The sequence below is a fragment of the Pteropus medius genome, unplaced genomic scaffold (genome assembly GCF_902729225.1).
Source record: "Pteropus medius unplaced genomic scaffold, Ma_sr-lr_union100, whole genome shotgun sequence".
NCBI classification, from domain to species: Eukaryota; Metazoa; Chordata; class Mammalia; order Chiroptera; family Pteropodidae; genus Pteropus; species Pteropus medius.
In genome coordinates this window covers 1,005,566-1,020,458 of record NW_024346065.1, presented here as the reverse complement: position 1 = coordinate 1,020,458, position 14,893 = coordinate 1,005,566, and the positions used below count along the sequence as shown (strand labels likewise).

Genomic DNA, 14,893 nt, shown 5'->3' with positions numbered 1-14,893 from the left:
GCAGTATGATACCTCCAACTTTTTTCTTCTTTCTGAAGGTTGCCGTGGCTATTTGAGGTCTTTTATGGTTCCATGTAAATTTTAGGATTATTTTTTCTAGTTATGTGAAAAATGCCATTGGTTTTTTGATAGGGATTGAACTTAATCTATAGTTTGCTTTGGGTAGTATAGACATTTTAATGATGTTGATTCTTCCTATCCATGAGTACAGTATATGTTTCCATTTATTTGTATCTTCTTCAATTTTGTTCTTCAATGACATAATTTTATGAGTACAGGTCTTTTATCTCCTTGGTTAAACTTATTCCCAGGTATTTTTATTTTTTCAATGCAATTGTAAATGGCATTATTTTCTTAGCTTCTCTTTCTGATAGACATTATATCTTAAACAAATCAGAATTTTTTAAAAAAATCCTTGTCGGTTACAATGAGAACTGATACATTTCAGTATGAGTAAAAATCTAGTAAAACTGAAAATGTTTTCAACTACCCAAACCAATCATTGAAAGTAAATTATAAAGTTTGAATTACTTACCAGGAATAACATAAGGAATAACATAAGTCTCCCAAACAGGTTTAAAATATTAAAAACATTTGCTTTTATTGTACCTTTTCCTTATTATTCCCTACTTAGATACAAATTATCATCTTTTATATAACTGCTGGCCGATGGGCTAAACAAGGAGAGCCTTCTAAAATCTCTACTAATAAGTTATATAAACTGCTTATTTTTATTTTGAATACAGGTATCAAAGGTCAAAGACTTTTTTTCTTTATCCCAGTTTTTAGCTTTAATAGAACAAGAGAAATTAGCACATAGAGGATCAAATTTGTCCACTTAAAGCCAAGAGGGAAAAGGAAACTGAAGCAGGTAGCAGGTGCTTGTTACAATGTGAGGGGCTGAACTATGACAAAATCATAGTTTAAATATAATTTTTGTTGGGTGAAAATTTAATGAATTTGAGGAAATGGAAGAAACTCAGAACCCATAGTTATTTCCATTTTAAATGAGGATGATAGTTCTGCACCACCAGCTGTTTATAGTTCATTGAATGAGGTTCTAGTTCATAGGAGATAATTATCTCTTCCCTACAGGAGGCAAGTGTTTCTCATTCTGCAGACATCTCTGATAAATGGCCATGGGAGTATGAGACCAAGACAGCATGCCAAGTTCAGTTTGGTTTTTAATGATCTCTTTAAACAGTAGATTTTCTACTTTTTCCTATTTAAAAAAATGTGTACCTTAAAATATACAGAATCGATTTACTGGCTATTATTTTGCTTTTATAAGACACCTTAACCTTAAAAGGAAAGCAGAGTGATTGTACATAGAAAGTATACCATCGACAGTATTAGAAAAGGATAGGCATGGTCATTTCAACTTTTTGAGTGTCAAAGACTTCTACTTACTAATTCATTGTTTTTCCCTAAAGACTATTATATCTTTAAGTGCCTTGTCAGTTAATGATGCTTCCATTTTCATAGTCATTTCAGGCCTTTCACCTACTTGGAAAGGCCTCTCAATTCTATTTTCACACTCTCTGTCAAATTTGTCTCTTAATTTCCAATGCAAACTGCCACATACTTCAATATTTCTCACCTGCCATATGGTCTTCAAATCCTAAATGGTCTCCTTGTTTCCAGTCTCTTCCAAATACTAACACAGTTCAACCAAACTACTACTCTCAGATTAATATCACTAAAGTACCACTCTCATCATGCCACTCTTAGGTGTAAAAAACTTTCAAAAGTAGGCTGTAACTCCAAAATAGGAAAAACCTTATAGCAGATGAAGCAAAAAAACAAAATTCAAAAGTAAATCGATTCTATCCTTATAAATATGTAAGATTGGGTATGCATATTAATAATTAGAAGAGAACATGAAAATGAAAAGAATAAATTTACGAGGGCCTGGGACTTGTAGTTTACCCTGATTTCTATTTCCTATATGTTGCATAATGATTTCTATGCAATACATAAAATATTTCAGTAACCACTTACTGTTTATGCACCAGAAAGCTTAACCTGCACCCAAGGACCTCTGCAATCTGGCTCCAAACCTATCTTTTTCCAGCTTATTTTCTATCCCTCCTTTCACATAATGCAAAACTCCAGACAAACTAAAATATCCCATTTCTCATTGGGCTCCTATATTGCTCTTTCCCAGCCATGGACTATTACTCACATCATATACTCCAGCCAGTGTGCTCTTCTCCTCTTCTATGCGTCTAAATCCCACCTAATTATCCTTTACAGCTTAGTTCAAATAATACCTTTTCCACAAAGCTGTCCCTGACGTCTCCTTCCTCCGATGAGCATTTCATCTGAATCTCTTATATAAAACGTCGCACTTTTTATTTTGTATTGTAGTCATGAGCGTGCGTCTGTGTCTGTGTCTGTGTGTGAAGTAGCTCCCTTTAGGACAAAGGCCTTATTTTAGCCATCTTTGTATTACACTCAAGGCATAAATAACATAGTCTTTCTAAATAAATATGTAAAATGAGTGAGTAAAAACTCTCAAAAAGAAAGGGCTAACAAGACTACAAACCAACAGCAACTCTTTTAGTTTCATTATGATTTTCTTTCTTTTTTCACTCAAGCTTAGTTCTTAACCAAACATTACCTGAAGATATGTTATTCTCCGCTGGACCAGCTCTGTCAGATCTTTGGCCTCCTTTTCCCGCCAATCACCTGCTCCATCTGTTTGGCTGAGGTAGTATAGATCCGTCATTATAGACCTATGAAAGGAAACAACACTGGAAGTCTTACTTATTTGTACTTCATCACAGAATTACACAATCATAAGAAGAGAGTCAAATTCTTCATAAAGATTGATGCTCACACTCATCTTTTACTTTCTATCAAGGCTGTGAAATTCAAGGCTGATGTTTACACTCATCTTTTACTTTCTATCAAGGCTGTGAAATTCAACAATTAGTCTCTAACACCCAAGATTTATTCCTATTGTAAATTTTTATTGTTGAGAAAAATCTACCTTTTTTTCCCCCCAGGTGAGTCAGGTATACCTATTCCCCAACACAAAGCACTACAGAGACCAGGGTATAGTGGATATCCATGGCAAAAAAAAAAAGGTGGATTAACATAAAGGAGAGAAATATGTTGGTGCCATTATTTGAATATTACCTTTTGTTTTCTCTGTCATTTCTTGTCCCCTCTTAAATTTTCTCTTTATACTTTAAGACTCTGAGTGGTTGGGAAAAGATCAGAGAATAATTCTGACAATTGTCTAAACCAAGGGTCAGCAAACTTTTTTTTTGTAAAAGGCCAGGTAGTATTTTAGGCTTTGTGGGCCTCTGTTGCCTTTATAGTAGGAAAGCTGCCATAGACAATACAGAAATGAATTCATGTACGTGTGTTTAAATAAAACTTTATTCACAAAAACAAGCTATGAGCCAGATTTGGCCCTTGGGCCATAATTTGACAATTCTTGGTCTAAACTAATAAAATGATTGTTAAGATACTTTCCCACTTTTGTGTGGAATCAGTAATTTCAATTATAACAGTACATTTCCTACAGAGTAAACTAAAATACCCAGTACACTAGGAAGAGAAATTTTAGGCTGGTGCAGAAGGTTTTATTTATATTGCATTAAATAAAAGCCATGACTTTCATTTAGTGATAAAGAAAAATAAAAATCAAGACTCCTTTCTTTCTGACAACCCCTACCAATCTATCAGCAAACATTTAGTCAATTTCTGACCACATATCACCGACTGGCTCCAGTGACCACTAAGCCATCAACTGAGCTACCATCTTTTCTCACCTGAATTATTATAGTAACCTCTGAATAGGTCTACACCCTGCTTCTACGCTTGCCTACCTCTACAGTCTATTCTCAATACTGTAGTCATAAACTGTTTAAAGGTCAGTCATATAACTTTACCCCTTTGCTCTTAACATTGAATAGACTCTTCATCTCACTCAGTCAAACTGAAAGTTATTACTTTGACCTACAATGCCCCAAACAATTTAGCCCTCTATTACCTCTTCGATTTCATCTCCTACTATTGTCTTCCTTGCTTACTCTACTTCAGCCACACAGCCTTGTCACTAAACCCTGAACCTGCCAGGCATGTTCCTACTTCAAGATGTTTGCATTTGATCCTTCTTCCTTTGAAATGCTCGTTTCCCAAATACCCAACCACATCCAAATGTCTTTGCTCATATGTCACCTTCTCCATAAGTCTTTCCCAAACTAGCTCACTTAAAAATTCCAGCACCCAATCACCATCACCATTCCTTGGTGTTCTCTCTCCTCCTTCCCTGCTTCATTTTTCTCTAAGCAATTACCTTCTAATATACATCATTACTTCCTTATTTTAGTATCTTTATCCCCCTACCAGAATTTAAGCTCCATGAGAGTAGGGGTTTAAAAAATAAAAAAATAAAAACTGTTTTTTAATCATTTAGAACAGTACTGGTCACATAGAAAATGTTCAGTAATTATCTTTGAATAGATATATAAATGAAAAGTAGCAAAAGAAAAACTGCAAAAATTTTAGATGATATGTTGATAATTTTTACATTTCACAAATCCAATTTCATGGTAGAAAGGCTTGGCGAATAATCCTTAACTAGTTATAGTTCTAGCTTCATCCATTCTCTACACTCTTCTCTACACTTTGTGTTAACTCTTCTGTTCAAGGAATGCTTATGTATTATTTGCTTCTGAAAATTATAAAGTTAGAAATTTATTTCTATTTATCAGAAAAACATATATAAATAAAATATATCATATATATGCTTCTAGAAGTCACTTATAATAATGGTATTAACTAAAAACATAAAGCATTAGCTGGAGGTTCAAAAAGTACTTACAGAAAATTTATCTATAATATTCAATAATAAGAACAATGAACAACAAAGGTATGAAGCTCTTACTATGGGCCAGACACCTATTTTATGTACTTTACATTATTTCATTTAATCCTCATAACTATTAGATAAGAAACATAAGGCACTGAAAGATTAAATAATTTACTCAAAGTCACAAATTTCAGAAGTGCAGAGTGAGAGATCAAACCCAAGTACTGTGATTCTAAAGCTTAGGTTTTTAACTACGACACTAACAAATATCAAAGTGAGGGGTCTGGAATACAAAAGCGTGAACTCTGTTCAATGTAAACATGCAAAATCAAAGTCTGAATAAGAAGAGAAAGAGCTTTGGGAGTCTGACAGACTTATTTTCCAGTTTGGGCTCTACTTCTTATGAACTTTGTGTCCTTGGAAAGTTATTTTGACACCTCTGAGACTAAGTTACTTCATTTTAAAATAAATATTATAATACTTTCCACATATTTTTTAAAAAATGATTAGTGACAATACACACAAAGTAGTAATATAGGTAGTGGCTGCTTGCCATGGGCTGAATATCTGTGTCTCCCCCAAAAATCGTATATTGAAACCTAACGTCCAATGTGATGATATTAAAAGTTCGGGCCTTTGGAAGTGCTTAGGTCATGAAGGTAGAACCCTTATGAATAGGATTAGTGATCTCATAAAAGAGACCCCACTGAACTCTGAAGCCCCTTCCACCATATGAGGATACAGTGAGAAGGCGCTGTCTATAGTCCTGAAAGAGGACCCTCATCAGATACCAAAATCTGCCAGTACCTTGATCTTGGACTTCCCAGTCTCTAGTACTGTGAGAAATAAATTTCTGTTGTTTATAAGCTACTCAGTCTTTGGTATTTTTGTTTTAACAACTTGAACAGACTAAAATACTGCTATTTATACTAGAATACCTCAGAGAGTTGTTTCAGAGCTTATACTTTGTGTCTGAAGAGGAGCTACTAACAATTCTATAACTAAGAGGAAGGATCCACTGGGTGTGGGTGATAGCATGAAAAATGATTGGATATCCAGTGCCTTAGAACATCCTGAAGAAGGGGATTAATCAGTGAGAACTCATTTAGCAGATGATGAAACTAGCCCTCAATCATTGTGACTTATTTAGGAATACATGACATAGTCTCAGTTCTTTTTTATTCCTGGTTCTTAAACCATCTAGTAACAAAGCAATGGCCATGAACAGGAAAAATTAAATCTTATTTACTATCATAGAAAACTATTAGAATTATACACAATTAACGAGAGAATACCTGATAATAGCCTCTTTGAATAAAATAAAACTATTGATAACATACAAATAAAATTCAAATAGCCAAAGTTTAGAATATCTACCTAAGTAATAGTAATAGAGTAGAAAAGTAATAGAATATCTACCCAAGGAATAGCTTTACACAATGCTTTGAGCAGGTCCATCTGTGAAGTACTTCAGTCATTCATTTAACAGTACACTTTGCAGCTTGACTATTTTCATGTTTACCCTTTTTAAACAGGTAAGAGTCTACCTAACATGTGATGCTTTATCTTTTGTATATTTATCATTCTCACTTGAGATCCAAAACACTTTCTTTTTATGAAAAACAGTAGTTTTATTTGGATAAACCAAACCTACAACTTACTGCCTCCTTAAGGAATTAACTTGCAGTCTTACACACTAAACTTAAGTTCAACTTTTAAGTTTTTCCAATTAGAAAACTGAGGCCCCTATGGACTATTATATAGCCTACAATATTATTTTAAAGTTACTGGGGGAAAAGTCATCATCCGTAGGAAATTGTGTGAGTCAATCATGGAAATATACAAGAAGTCTTTAACTGTAATGGTGTTATATGGACTAAGCTGGCAGTTCATTTAAATTATTTTCTCAGTTTTATAAGCCTTTCCTATCACTCTCAACACACTCATTATTTTTTATATATCATAGGTTTCATTATATTTTAATGTGGTCATTTGCTTTTTCCTACCCATCAAATGAGAGTGATCACAAAACTTGTTGCAAGCCTCAACTTTAAATAGCAGTTCTGTTTCTGGAGATGTAATACAGGGGGATAAATAACTGGTCTATCAGCAAACGCCTGTTGAAGGAAAAAAGGAAATTCAAAGTGTTCTGCACAGCTTTACATTAAATCAAACATACACATACACATAGACAAAAAACACTGCATTTCATTGACAATAATTATAAGGACCTCAAAAAGGTAAAATGACATTAGGTCTAATTTAAAAAGAAAAAAATCTTTGAACATAAAAAATTAGAACAATAAAAACATAAAAGTAAATGTTTTTACCAAGTTACACACCAGTACTAAGTCTTGGAATCAATTATTCAAATTCATCCCAATCTCTGTCAAGAAAGTAGAATAACCAAGTTTATAACTAGAAAGCCAAACACTGAAAAAAGTACACTAATTTTTATGCTAATGCAGTCAAAGTTTCAATGTAATTCTAAATATGAGTTATCTATTCCAATAGTCAAGTAAAATTAAACTTGCTTTTCAAATTTTTTTTCTTGGCCTCCCCACTGGAGATCATGTAAGGAAGACAAGCCCAGGAAACGACCTTAAATCCAAACTAGTTCTTTGATGATTCGATAAGCTTAGAAATTATCATCCTGCTAGATTTATCACCTTTTGGGCAAAGACATGAGAATAATCAAAAAGAAAGTTTTTGTCATGGCCCATTATTGGGAAACATGGTACAGAAATGCTCAGTTTTCAGTGACTCCATTCTAAATTAAATCTAGAAGTGTCCCCAAAGCCAGAAACCTGTCTGTCTTGGTTTTAACTGTGACCGTCTCAAAAAATATAGAAGCTGGGTGATAAATCTAAAGGCCTGGTATAAGACCAGGTAAAAGCCTGGGAAATATAAACTCAGGCAAAGTACCAGCAGAATAGTGCTAGTCATTTCAGGGTAGAGTACAGATGCCTGAAGACAATTGGTAGAGTAGAACAGAATCTATGACTCTGACAGCAAGCCAGCTATGACAGGCAACAAATCCTCTATTTCAAAAGCTGAGCTACATTTATGTTCATTGTATTTTCTTTTATTTTTTTATTATTTATTATTACTTATGCCTACAGCACCTGGTCTTCCTAGGTAGTCTCCTATCCAAGTACTAACCAGGCTCGACCCTGCTTAGCTTCCGAGATCAGACTTCGGGCTTGTTCAGGGTGGCATGGCTGTAGACCATAGACCGTGGCTCAGCCGGGACGCGAACCCAGGACCTTCTGCATGTAAAGCAGAGATGCTAACCACTACACTATGGAACCACTTGTATTTTCTTTTAATTTGCCAATTTTTATATTTTAATCTTCACAAAACTCTTTTTAAATGTCCTAGTCTGTCTAAATTATGCCATTGAAGAACTACAAGGAGAGTATTTTGTTTATATCTGATTCAAAATATTAAAGAGAGAAATTCCCCAAGGGCTAGCACAGAGCAAATGTACTCCAAGCAAGAAAATCCCAAGGTGAAAGAAGTATGTTTGATCATATATAAATTATGCCATAATTAAGTTGATTTAGAAAGAGGAAAAAAAATCAGCGTTTCTGTTAGACAAAGTTCCAAGAATGAAAGAAACCCCTTTGGAAGAAACAAAACCCCACATGTTTTTTCTCTATAATTAATGTCTTTCTGAACCAAAAAATGATAAGAGTGATTCATAGGGCAATCTGAACAAGAAAACTGATAAGACAACCTCTGATTTCTCAGAGAATATAGGATCTCAGAGAGTACAGAGACAACCCAGACACTATAATTTGGGGAAGTGTAAAAATAAAATAAAGATTTTTGTGTAATGTAAAAATCATCTGAAGCAAACATAAACGTCTGTTTTAATTCTTACACTCAAGGATCTTAATCTGTTTATATACTCATTAAAGGCTATTTCTCTAATGTTTGATTGTGCTTTGCTCATTATTTGTACCACCGCATTCTAATCTGGCTGCCTGGTGTTAAATTACTACCCTATGCAGTTGTAACCCAAGTTCATTATAATTTCTGCAAAAGACTGCAAAAGAAATTAACTTAGACACCTTGGGTACCTTTCCATTTCTGTTCTCTGTGAAATATTTAACACACACTAAAAGGTAGTATCAGGAATCATAATATATTTAAAACAGAATTTAACTTAAAAAAAATTAACATTGATTTACGTCAACTTTTCAGGGCCTGACTTTTTTCAATAGTACATCTATACATCATTTCTACACATAGTAGCAAAACATATGCACAAAATAATTCTTTAAATAATTAACTTAGAAAAGACATGAAGATTAAATTCTCAAGTAATTTGATTAAATCACTCAAACTTTAAAATTAAACATTCCATCAGAAGTCAACAGTCAAAATTCTCAATACTATATAATCTACCCAACAAGCCTCTTCAGATTTGGATTTTCCTATAAAACTGCAATAAGTAAAGCACAAAAGCACATAGCTCTAATTAACAGAATCTTGGTGCCTAGACTCAGCTTTAAGACAGAAAAGCATTAAGGACAGAATCAGTCAGCATTTGGTCTAATGGTTTAACCATGGCTTGATGGCAAGCTAAGCTAAAATATCAAAGGGACTGCTAAAAGTATGGCCTAATAATTCAATGCCCCTTGAAATTTATACTATCTTATTTCTGTAGAGTTATTAATGTTAAAATGATTCTAATAAACTGATAGATTTTATTTGTAACTCATTTAAAACAGTAGAGCAATATTTCAAAATCATTACAATATTGCTGATGATGCTAATATACATGAATCTCTTGGTTGTGTGGTAATTCTTTCCCTTTCACAGTGGTAGGTTGTGTTAATACAACAATTTTTCTTTCGTTATTCACTAATGAGACAGTAATTGCCATCATAACCCTACTGGAAATATAAATGTGTAAATATAATATGCCTAAGGACAGGTTTCACTGTATTTATAATGATTCCCAAACACATTTTGTTCTGCATGAACACACCAACAACATAATGTTTTCTTTTCTGTGGAATATAAACAGCATATTTTCGGAAATGCGCAAACAGAAGAAAGAAATTTAACTAGGTAGATTTCAGGTTCTTCTTTCTAGCAACTAAATGGAAAAGCAGTGAATAGAATACTCCCTTTTATCAAAAACCTGTTAACCTTTAATTAGAAACTCTAAAAAGAGACTATTTTAAAGTCTTTAATATTTCAATTAGAAACATAACTGCCAGCCTCAGTATGAGTTCGAACATACTATAATATAAAACTGTACATTCCATTTCAAATATCGATTGTATATGAAGGAAACTTATTTCATAAGTTTCAAAGTATTTCAAAGTATTATTGGCGGACATCACTACCTTCAAAGTTTACTTAGGGCATAAAGGTTTCTTGAAGTGTATTTTAAATATTATTTTTCAGTGATATATTTTAGTTGATGAACTACTTTGGCAAATATTGTCCTTTGAGACATCAGGTACTCTCTTGATCCTAAATATGGTAGGTATCATTTATCATTCAGTAGGAATTTATCAAAAGTTCCAGTTCACCATTCTTAGATTCTTAGACTATAATCTTTACTGAAAAGTCCTAAAAAAAGGAATGTAAAAGTAGTACCTTTCATGATGTCCTAAATCTGACAAAAATTCATCTGCATGTCTTTGGAGTTCATTTCCTTCTAAATTCTTTAATTTCTTCAATTCACTTTGTAGAAAAAACCAGAGCTCTTTAGCTCCATTTTCAATCCTCCTCCGTAGGAGTTCATGATCCTTCCCCAGATCTGCAGTCAAAGGACAGAGAATACCAGCATTTCCAACATTTTGATAAAAGGAAAATTTCAATTATTTGTGCTAATAGCAACATAGTGAAGAGGAAAAACACTGTAAAATCACCTACCATTTCTAGTTTGTTTCTTATAATTTTCAATCTGTTCTTTGGCTTTCATAAGCTGCTCTTCTAAAGCACGAACCCTTCCAGAAGCCGGCCCCTGATCAATGGGGCCTTCTGGTATCCTGTAGTTCAGGGAAAAAAATGTAAACATTTAGCTTATCAATTACGCAACAAAATATGTGGTTATTAAAGCTACATGCTAAAACATATTTATTGGTAACTCCAGGAGTCACTGAACCATGAAATATATTAGAAGTACCAATGAAATTCTTTCCAAAGGTATAGGATAAAGCACAAATAGTGGAATAATACCGAACAAAAACAAAAACAAAATCTAGCTCAGTGATCTCTGACTTTCTAGGAATGAAGAAACCTTTAGAACTGTTTCCTAAAAACCCTCATATCACTTAGAAAAATATCTATCAGTGACAAAGAGGTAAATTCTTCATTAGTGTTGAGAATAACAAAGGTGAAGGAGAGGGTGATGAAAAAGCTTAAAGGGAATTAGAAAGCACATATCTCAACATGTGTCAATGTTCAAATATCAAATAAAAATAATATAATATCAGGCTATGTATATCTGTGCTCCAATTCATGAACTCACGACCTTAAATTACTAAGCACTGGTTTCATAGGAAAGGGAAAGACAAGAGTAGAAGAGGAAGTATATCAGAAGAAAAAAACCTGAAGATTAATGTCCTGTTTATTTCTATCAGAAAAAAAAAAATCAGTCAACAATATAAAACATTAGAACATAGCAGAGGAATTCCAAGATCTCTTGCTTATCTTATCAACCTATCTGTAAAGCTTCTTTCCAAACTGTACTGGTTTCTAACACGTTTTGTTTTGATGTGACTTTTGGCAATAATCTATACTCCATTTTGGTCATAAAAGACATCTACATCCTAATCCTGAAACCTGTAATTGCTTCCATATATAACAAAAGAAACTTTCAATGTGTGATTAAGTTAAGGATCTTGAGGTGGGGAGATAGTCTTACATTATCCAGGTGGATCAAAATTGTAATTGCAGATGTTCTTATAAGAGAAAAGCAGAGGGGCATTTTACTACAAAAGAGGAGAACACGATGTAGCTTTTAGCTTTAAAGATGAAAGAAGTGTTCATGAGCAGCAAATGCAAGGAATTCATTGCTAGAATCTGGAAAAGGCAAGAAAACAGATCCTCCCCTAGAGCTTCCCTAGGGAATGTGGCCCTGCTCACACGTTGGTTTTGGCCCAGTGAAACTCCTTTAGACTTCTGTCCTCCTGAAATGTAAGAGAATAAATTTCTAGAGTTTTAAGACACAAAGTTTGTGGTATCTGTTACAGCTGCAATAGGAAACGAATACACACACACACATACACACACACACACATACACTTTTGCAAAATTATTGTGAATATTAAATAGTGGCTAATTTTTCTACCAAAATCTATTTAAATGAGAAAATGTCTATAATAGTACTTAGCACAGTGTCTGTCAATAAACTTTATCAGGACTACTATATCTGGGCTCAATCATTTTAGAAATGAGCTGTAACCTCAAAATGTTTGGAATATCTATTTAAACCATCACAATCATTTTAAGAGAACTTAATTTTTAAATTATGCTTGGTAGAACTTCAATTCAGATTCAACTTAGTCCTTTGATGCAAAGACACTAAAACAGAATTTTAAATACTTTTTCTAATATTTTTATATAACAGATAAAGCCAAATTAACTATTAATTACCTATACCACTTCAGAATACATGTTTAGTAAAGGAGTTCTTATCACAGCTACACCATAGTAAATAAGGTATTCTGAATTTTGCATAAAACTGTATTAATTAACATTGAACAGAAGCATGAAAAATCACTATGCTCCAATCATGAATGTCCCAGGCCACAAAATTTGAATTAAACAGCCCTCATTTTTATGCCCACAAAGTGAATAATGATAAAGCGAATAGAGTTTTTAGGTGCATGATTACCCAATTTATAAGCACAAATGTGTATACATTCATAAATGAAGCATTTTCTGCTGTATAGTTTTTAAAAATTAGCACTTAATCTCTTTCTGAATTAGATGACTGATTTCTAAGAAATAATTTGAAAACAAAATAAAACTACTATCTCTTGGAATTTATTTTGGCAGCAATATGCCACAGGACAAGGACATCCTTTTCTAGAACACACTTTAGTGATACAAAATTTCAAACAATAGAAAGATATGTCTGCATGGAGGGGGTCCCTCATGGCTTAGAGTTTCTCCGGTGGGAAAAAGAGAGCACAAGGTGGATATCAAGCTTCCCCAGCATTCTAGATGCTTCCTGGGAGACCCCTTAAGTACTGCCTCATGGGAGTTACTGGAAAAGTCAGCTAGAGATAGAGAAGAGGAAGGGCTCACAGCAACAATGCACGGATGTTGGCAGACTATGTTCCTGCCAGAGTGGGGCCTGAGTGGAGATCCCAACTAGTGGCTCTGATGTGCAGAGCTGAACCAGTGGCCCCAACTGGCCAAGGAGTTTGGTTTGTAGTCCTGCCTGGTTTGGGTCACCAGCCAGAGTGCAGTCTTGGTGGAGGAACTCATTCTAGAGCCCCACCTAGACAGGAAAGCAAGGCAGCAGGGCCTACTCAACTCAACTGCTGAGCATAACCTCCAGCCCCACCCAAGAGGAAGCCTGGCCAAAGATACCAAGCAGTCGCCTGAGCAGGAAAGCCCCGCCCAACTGCTAAGCATACCCTCCAGTGCCACCTGACCAGGAAGACAGGCCAGGGACCCAGGGTAGCCACGGAGCCCATTCTGCAGCCCCTTTCAGTCAAGAAACCAAGCCAGCAGCACCACCCTACTATTGCACACAACTCCAGCCCGGCCTCACCAGGTTGCCCAACCAGAGATCCCAGTCAGCTCTGGAGCCCATACTATAGCCCCACTCAGGCAGAGAGAAGCCAGCAGCCTTGCCCAACTGTGGAGCATGACCATTGGCTCTGTCTGACCAAGGAGCCCAAACAGTGACCGTGGGCAGCCTCAAAGTCCAGCCTACGGTACTGCCTGGCAGTAGAACCCAGCTACAACCCATTTAGCAGCACAACAACAGCTTACAGCCCCATCCAATTGCTGAGCACCCCACCCATCTATGGGGTACACCTGGCAGCCCTGCCTAACCAGGAAGTCCAGAAAGAGACAATGTCAAACAGCAGAGCATAGCCAATAGCCTATAATTGCAGAGCCCAGGCTACAGCCCTACCCAACTTTGAGGCACAGCTTGCAGTCCCATCTGACCAAATAGCACAGTTCCATTAAGCCAGAGGGCATAGCTTGGAGCCCCATCCAACCAGAGGTGACTGCGGAGCCCAGCATGCGACCCTACACAACTGCAGGGTGCAACCAGCAGCACCACCCTGCCCTGCCAGGGAACAGAGCCTACAACCCTGCCCAACCAAGGGTGACTGCAGAGCCCAGCAAGCAGCCTTGCTTAAGTTCAGATCCCAGGCAGCAGTTCTGCTTGAATGTGGAGCCTAGACACCAGGCCACCAGACTGCAGAATGACGACGCCCTTCCACCACCTTAGAGCATAGGCAATGGCCCCATCCAATTAGAACCTTTGGAGCAAACACATGTTTGCCCGAGGCTGCTACCACCTGCCTATATAGGGTCCCAGGTTGAGCTGACTGGTGAAAGTCTTTCCCTGCCAAAACAAACCTGTAAAGGCTGGAAAAGAGATGGTTTCCTCAAATGAGTAGATACCAACACGAGGATACAAGGATCACAAAAAAATAGGTAAATATGACACCACCAAAGGAAACTAATAAAGCTCCAATAACTAACTCTAAAGAAATAGAGATCTATTAACTGTCTAATAAAAATTTCAGAATAATCTTCTTAAAAGAATTCAGTGAACTGTAAGAAAACAGACAACTATGTGAAATTAAGAAAACAATGCGTGAACAAAATGGGAAGTTCAACAAAGAAATAGAATTCAATAGAGAGCATCAACATTAGACTTGGCCAAACAGAAGAAAAACTAGTGAATTCAAATACAGGTCATTTGAAATTATCTAGTCAGAAGAGAAAAAAAAAAAAAGTGAAAAAGAGTGAAGAAAGCCTACGTCATGGGATTGCATAAGAGAAATGAAACAACCTATGATTACTGGAATCCCAAAAGGGAAAGAGGAGAAAGGGTCAGAAAGC

The 14,893-nt window shown here is 35.5% G+C and overlaps 1 protein-coding gene and 1 pseudogene across 5 annotated transcripts in view; both read right to left on the bottom strand.

Moving 5' to 3' along the window:
* The window catches only part of FUT8 (fucosyltransferase 8), a 190,334-nt gene that overhangs the window by 62,230 nt on the left and 113,211 nt on the right, over nt 1-14,893 (bottom strand). For all 5 annotated transcript variants that reach the window (XM_039875248.1, XM_039875251.1, XM_039875250.1 and 2 more), the window contains 3 exons: nt 10,727-10,842; nt 10,448-10,610; nt 2,624-2,738 (listed from right to left, as the gene is read on the bottom strand). In XM_039875248.1, the coding sequence (XP_039731182.1) occupies nt 2,624-2,738; nt 10,448-10,610; nt 10,727-10,842 (394 nt within the window). The remainder of the gene's footprint in view (nt 1-2,623; nt 2,739-10,447; nt 10,611-10,726; nt 10,843-14,893) is intronic.
* On the bottom strand, nt 7,942-8,057 carry LOC120612829 (uncharacterized; annotated as a pseudogene).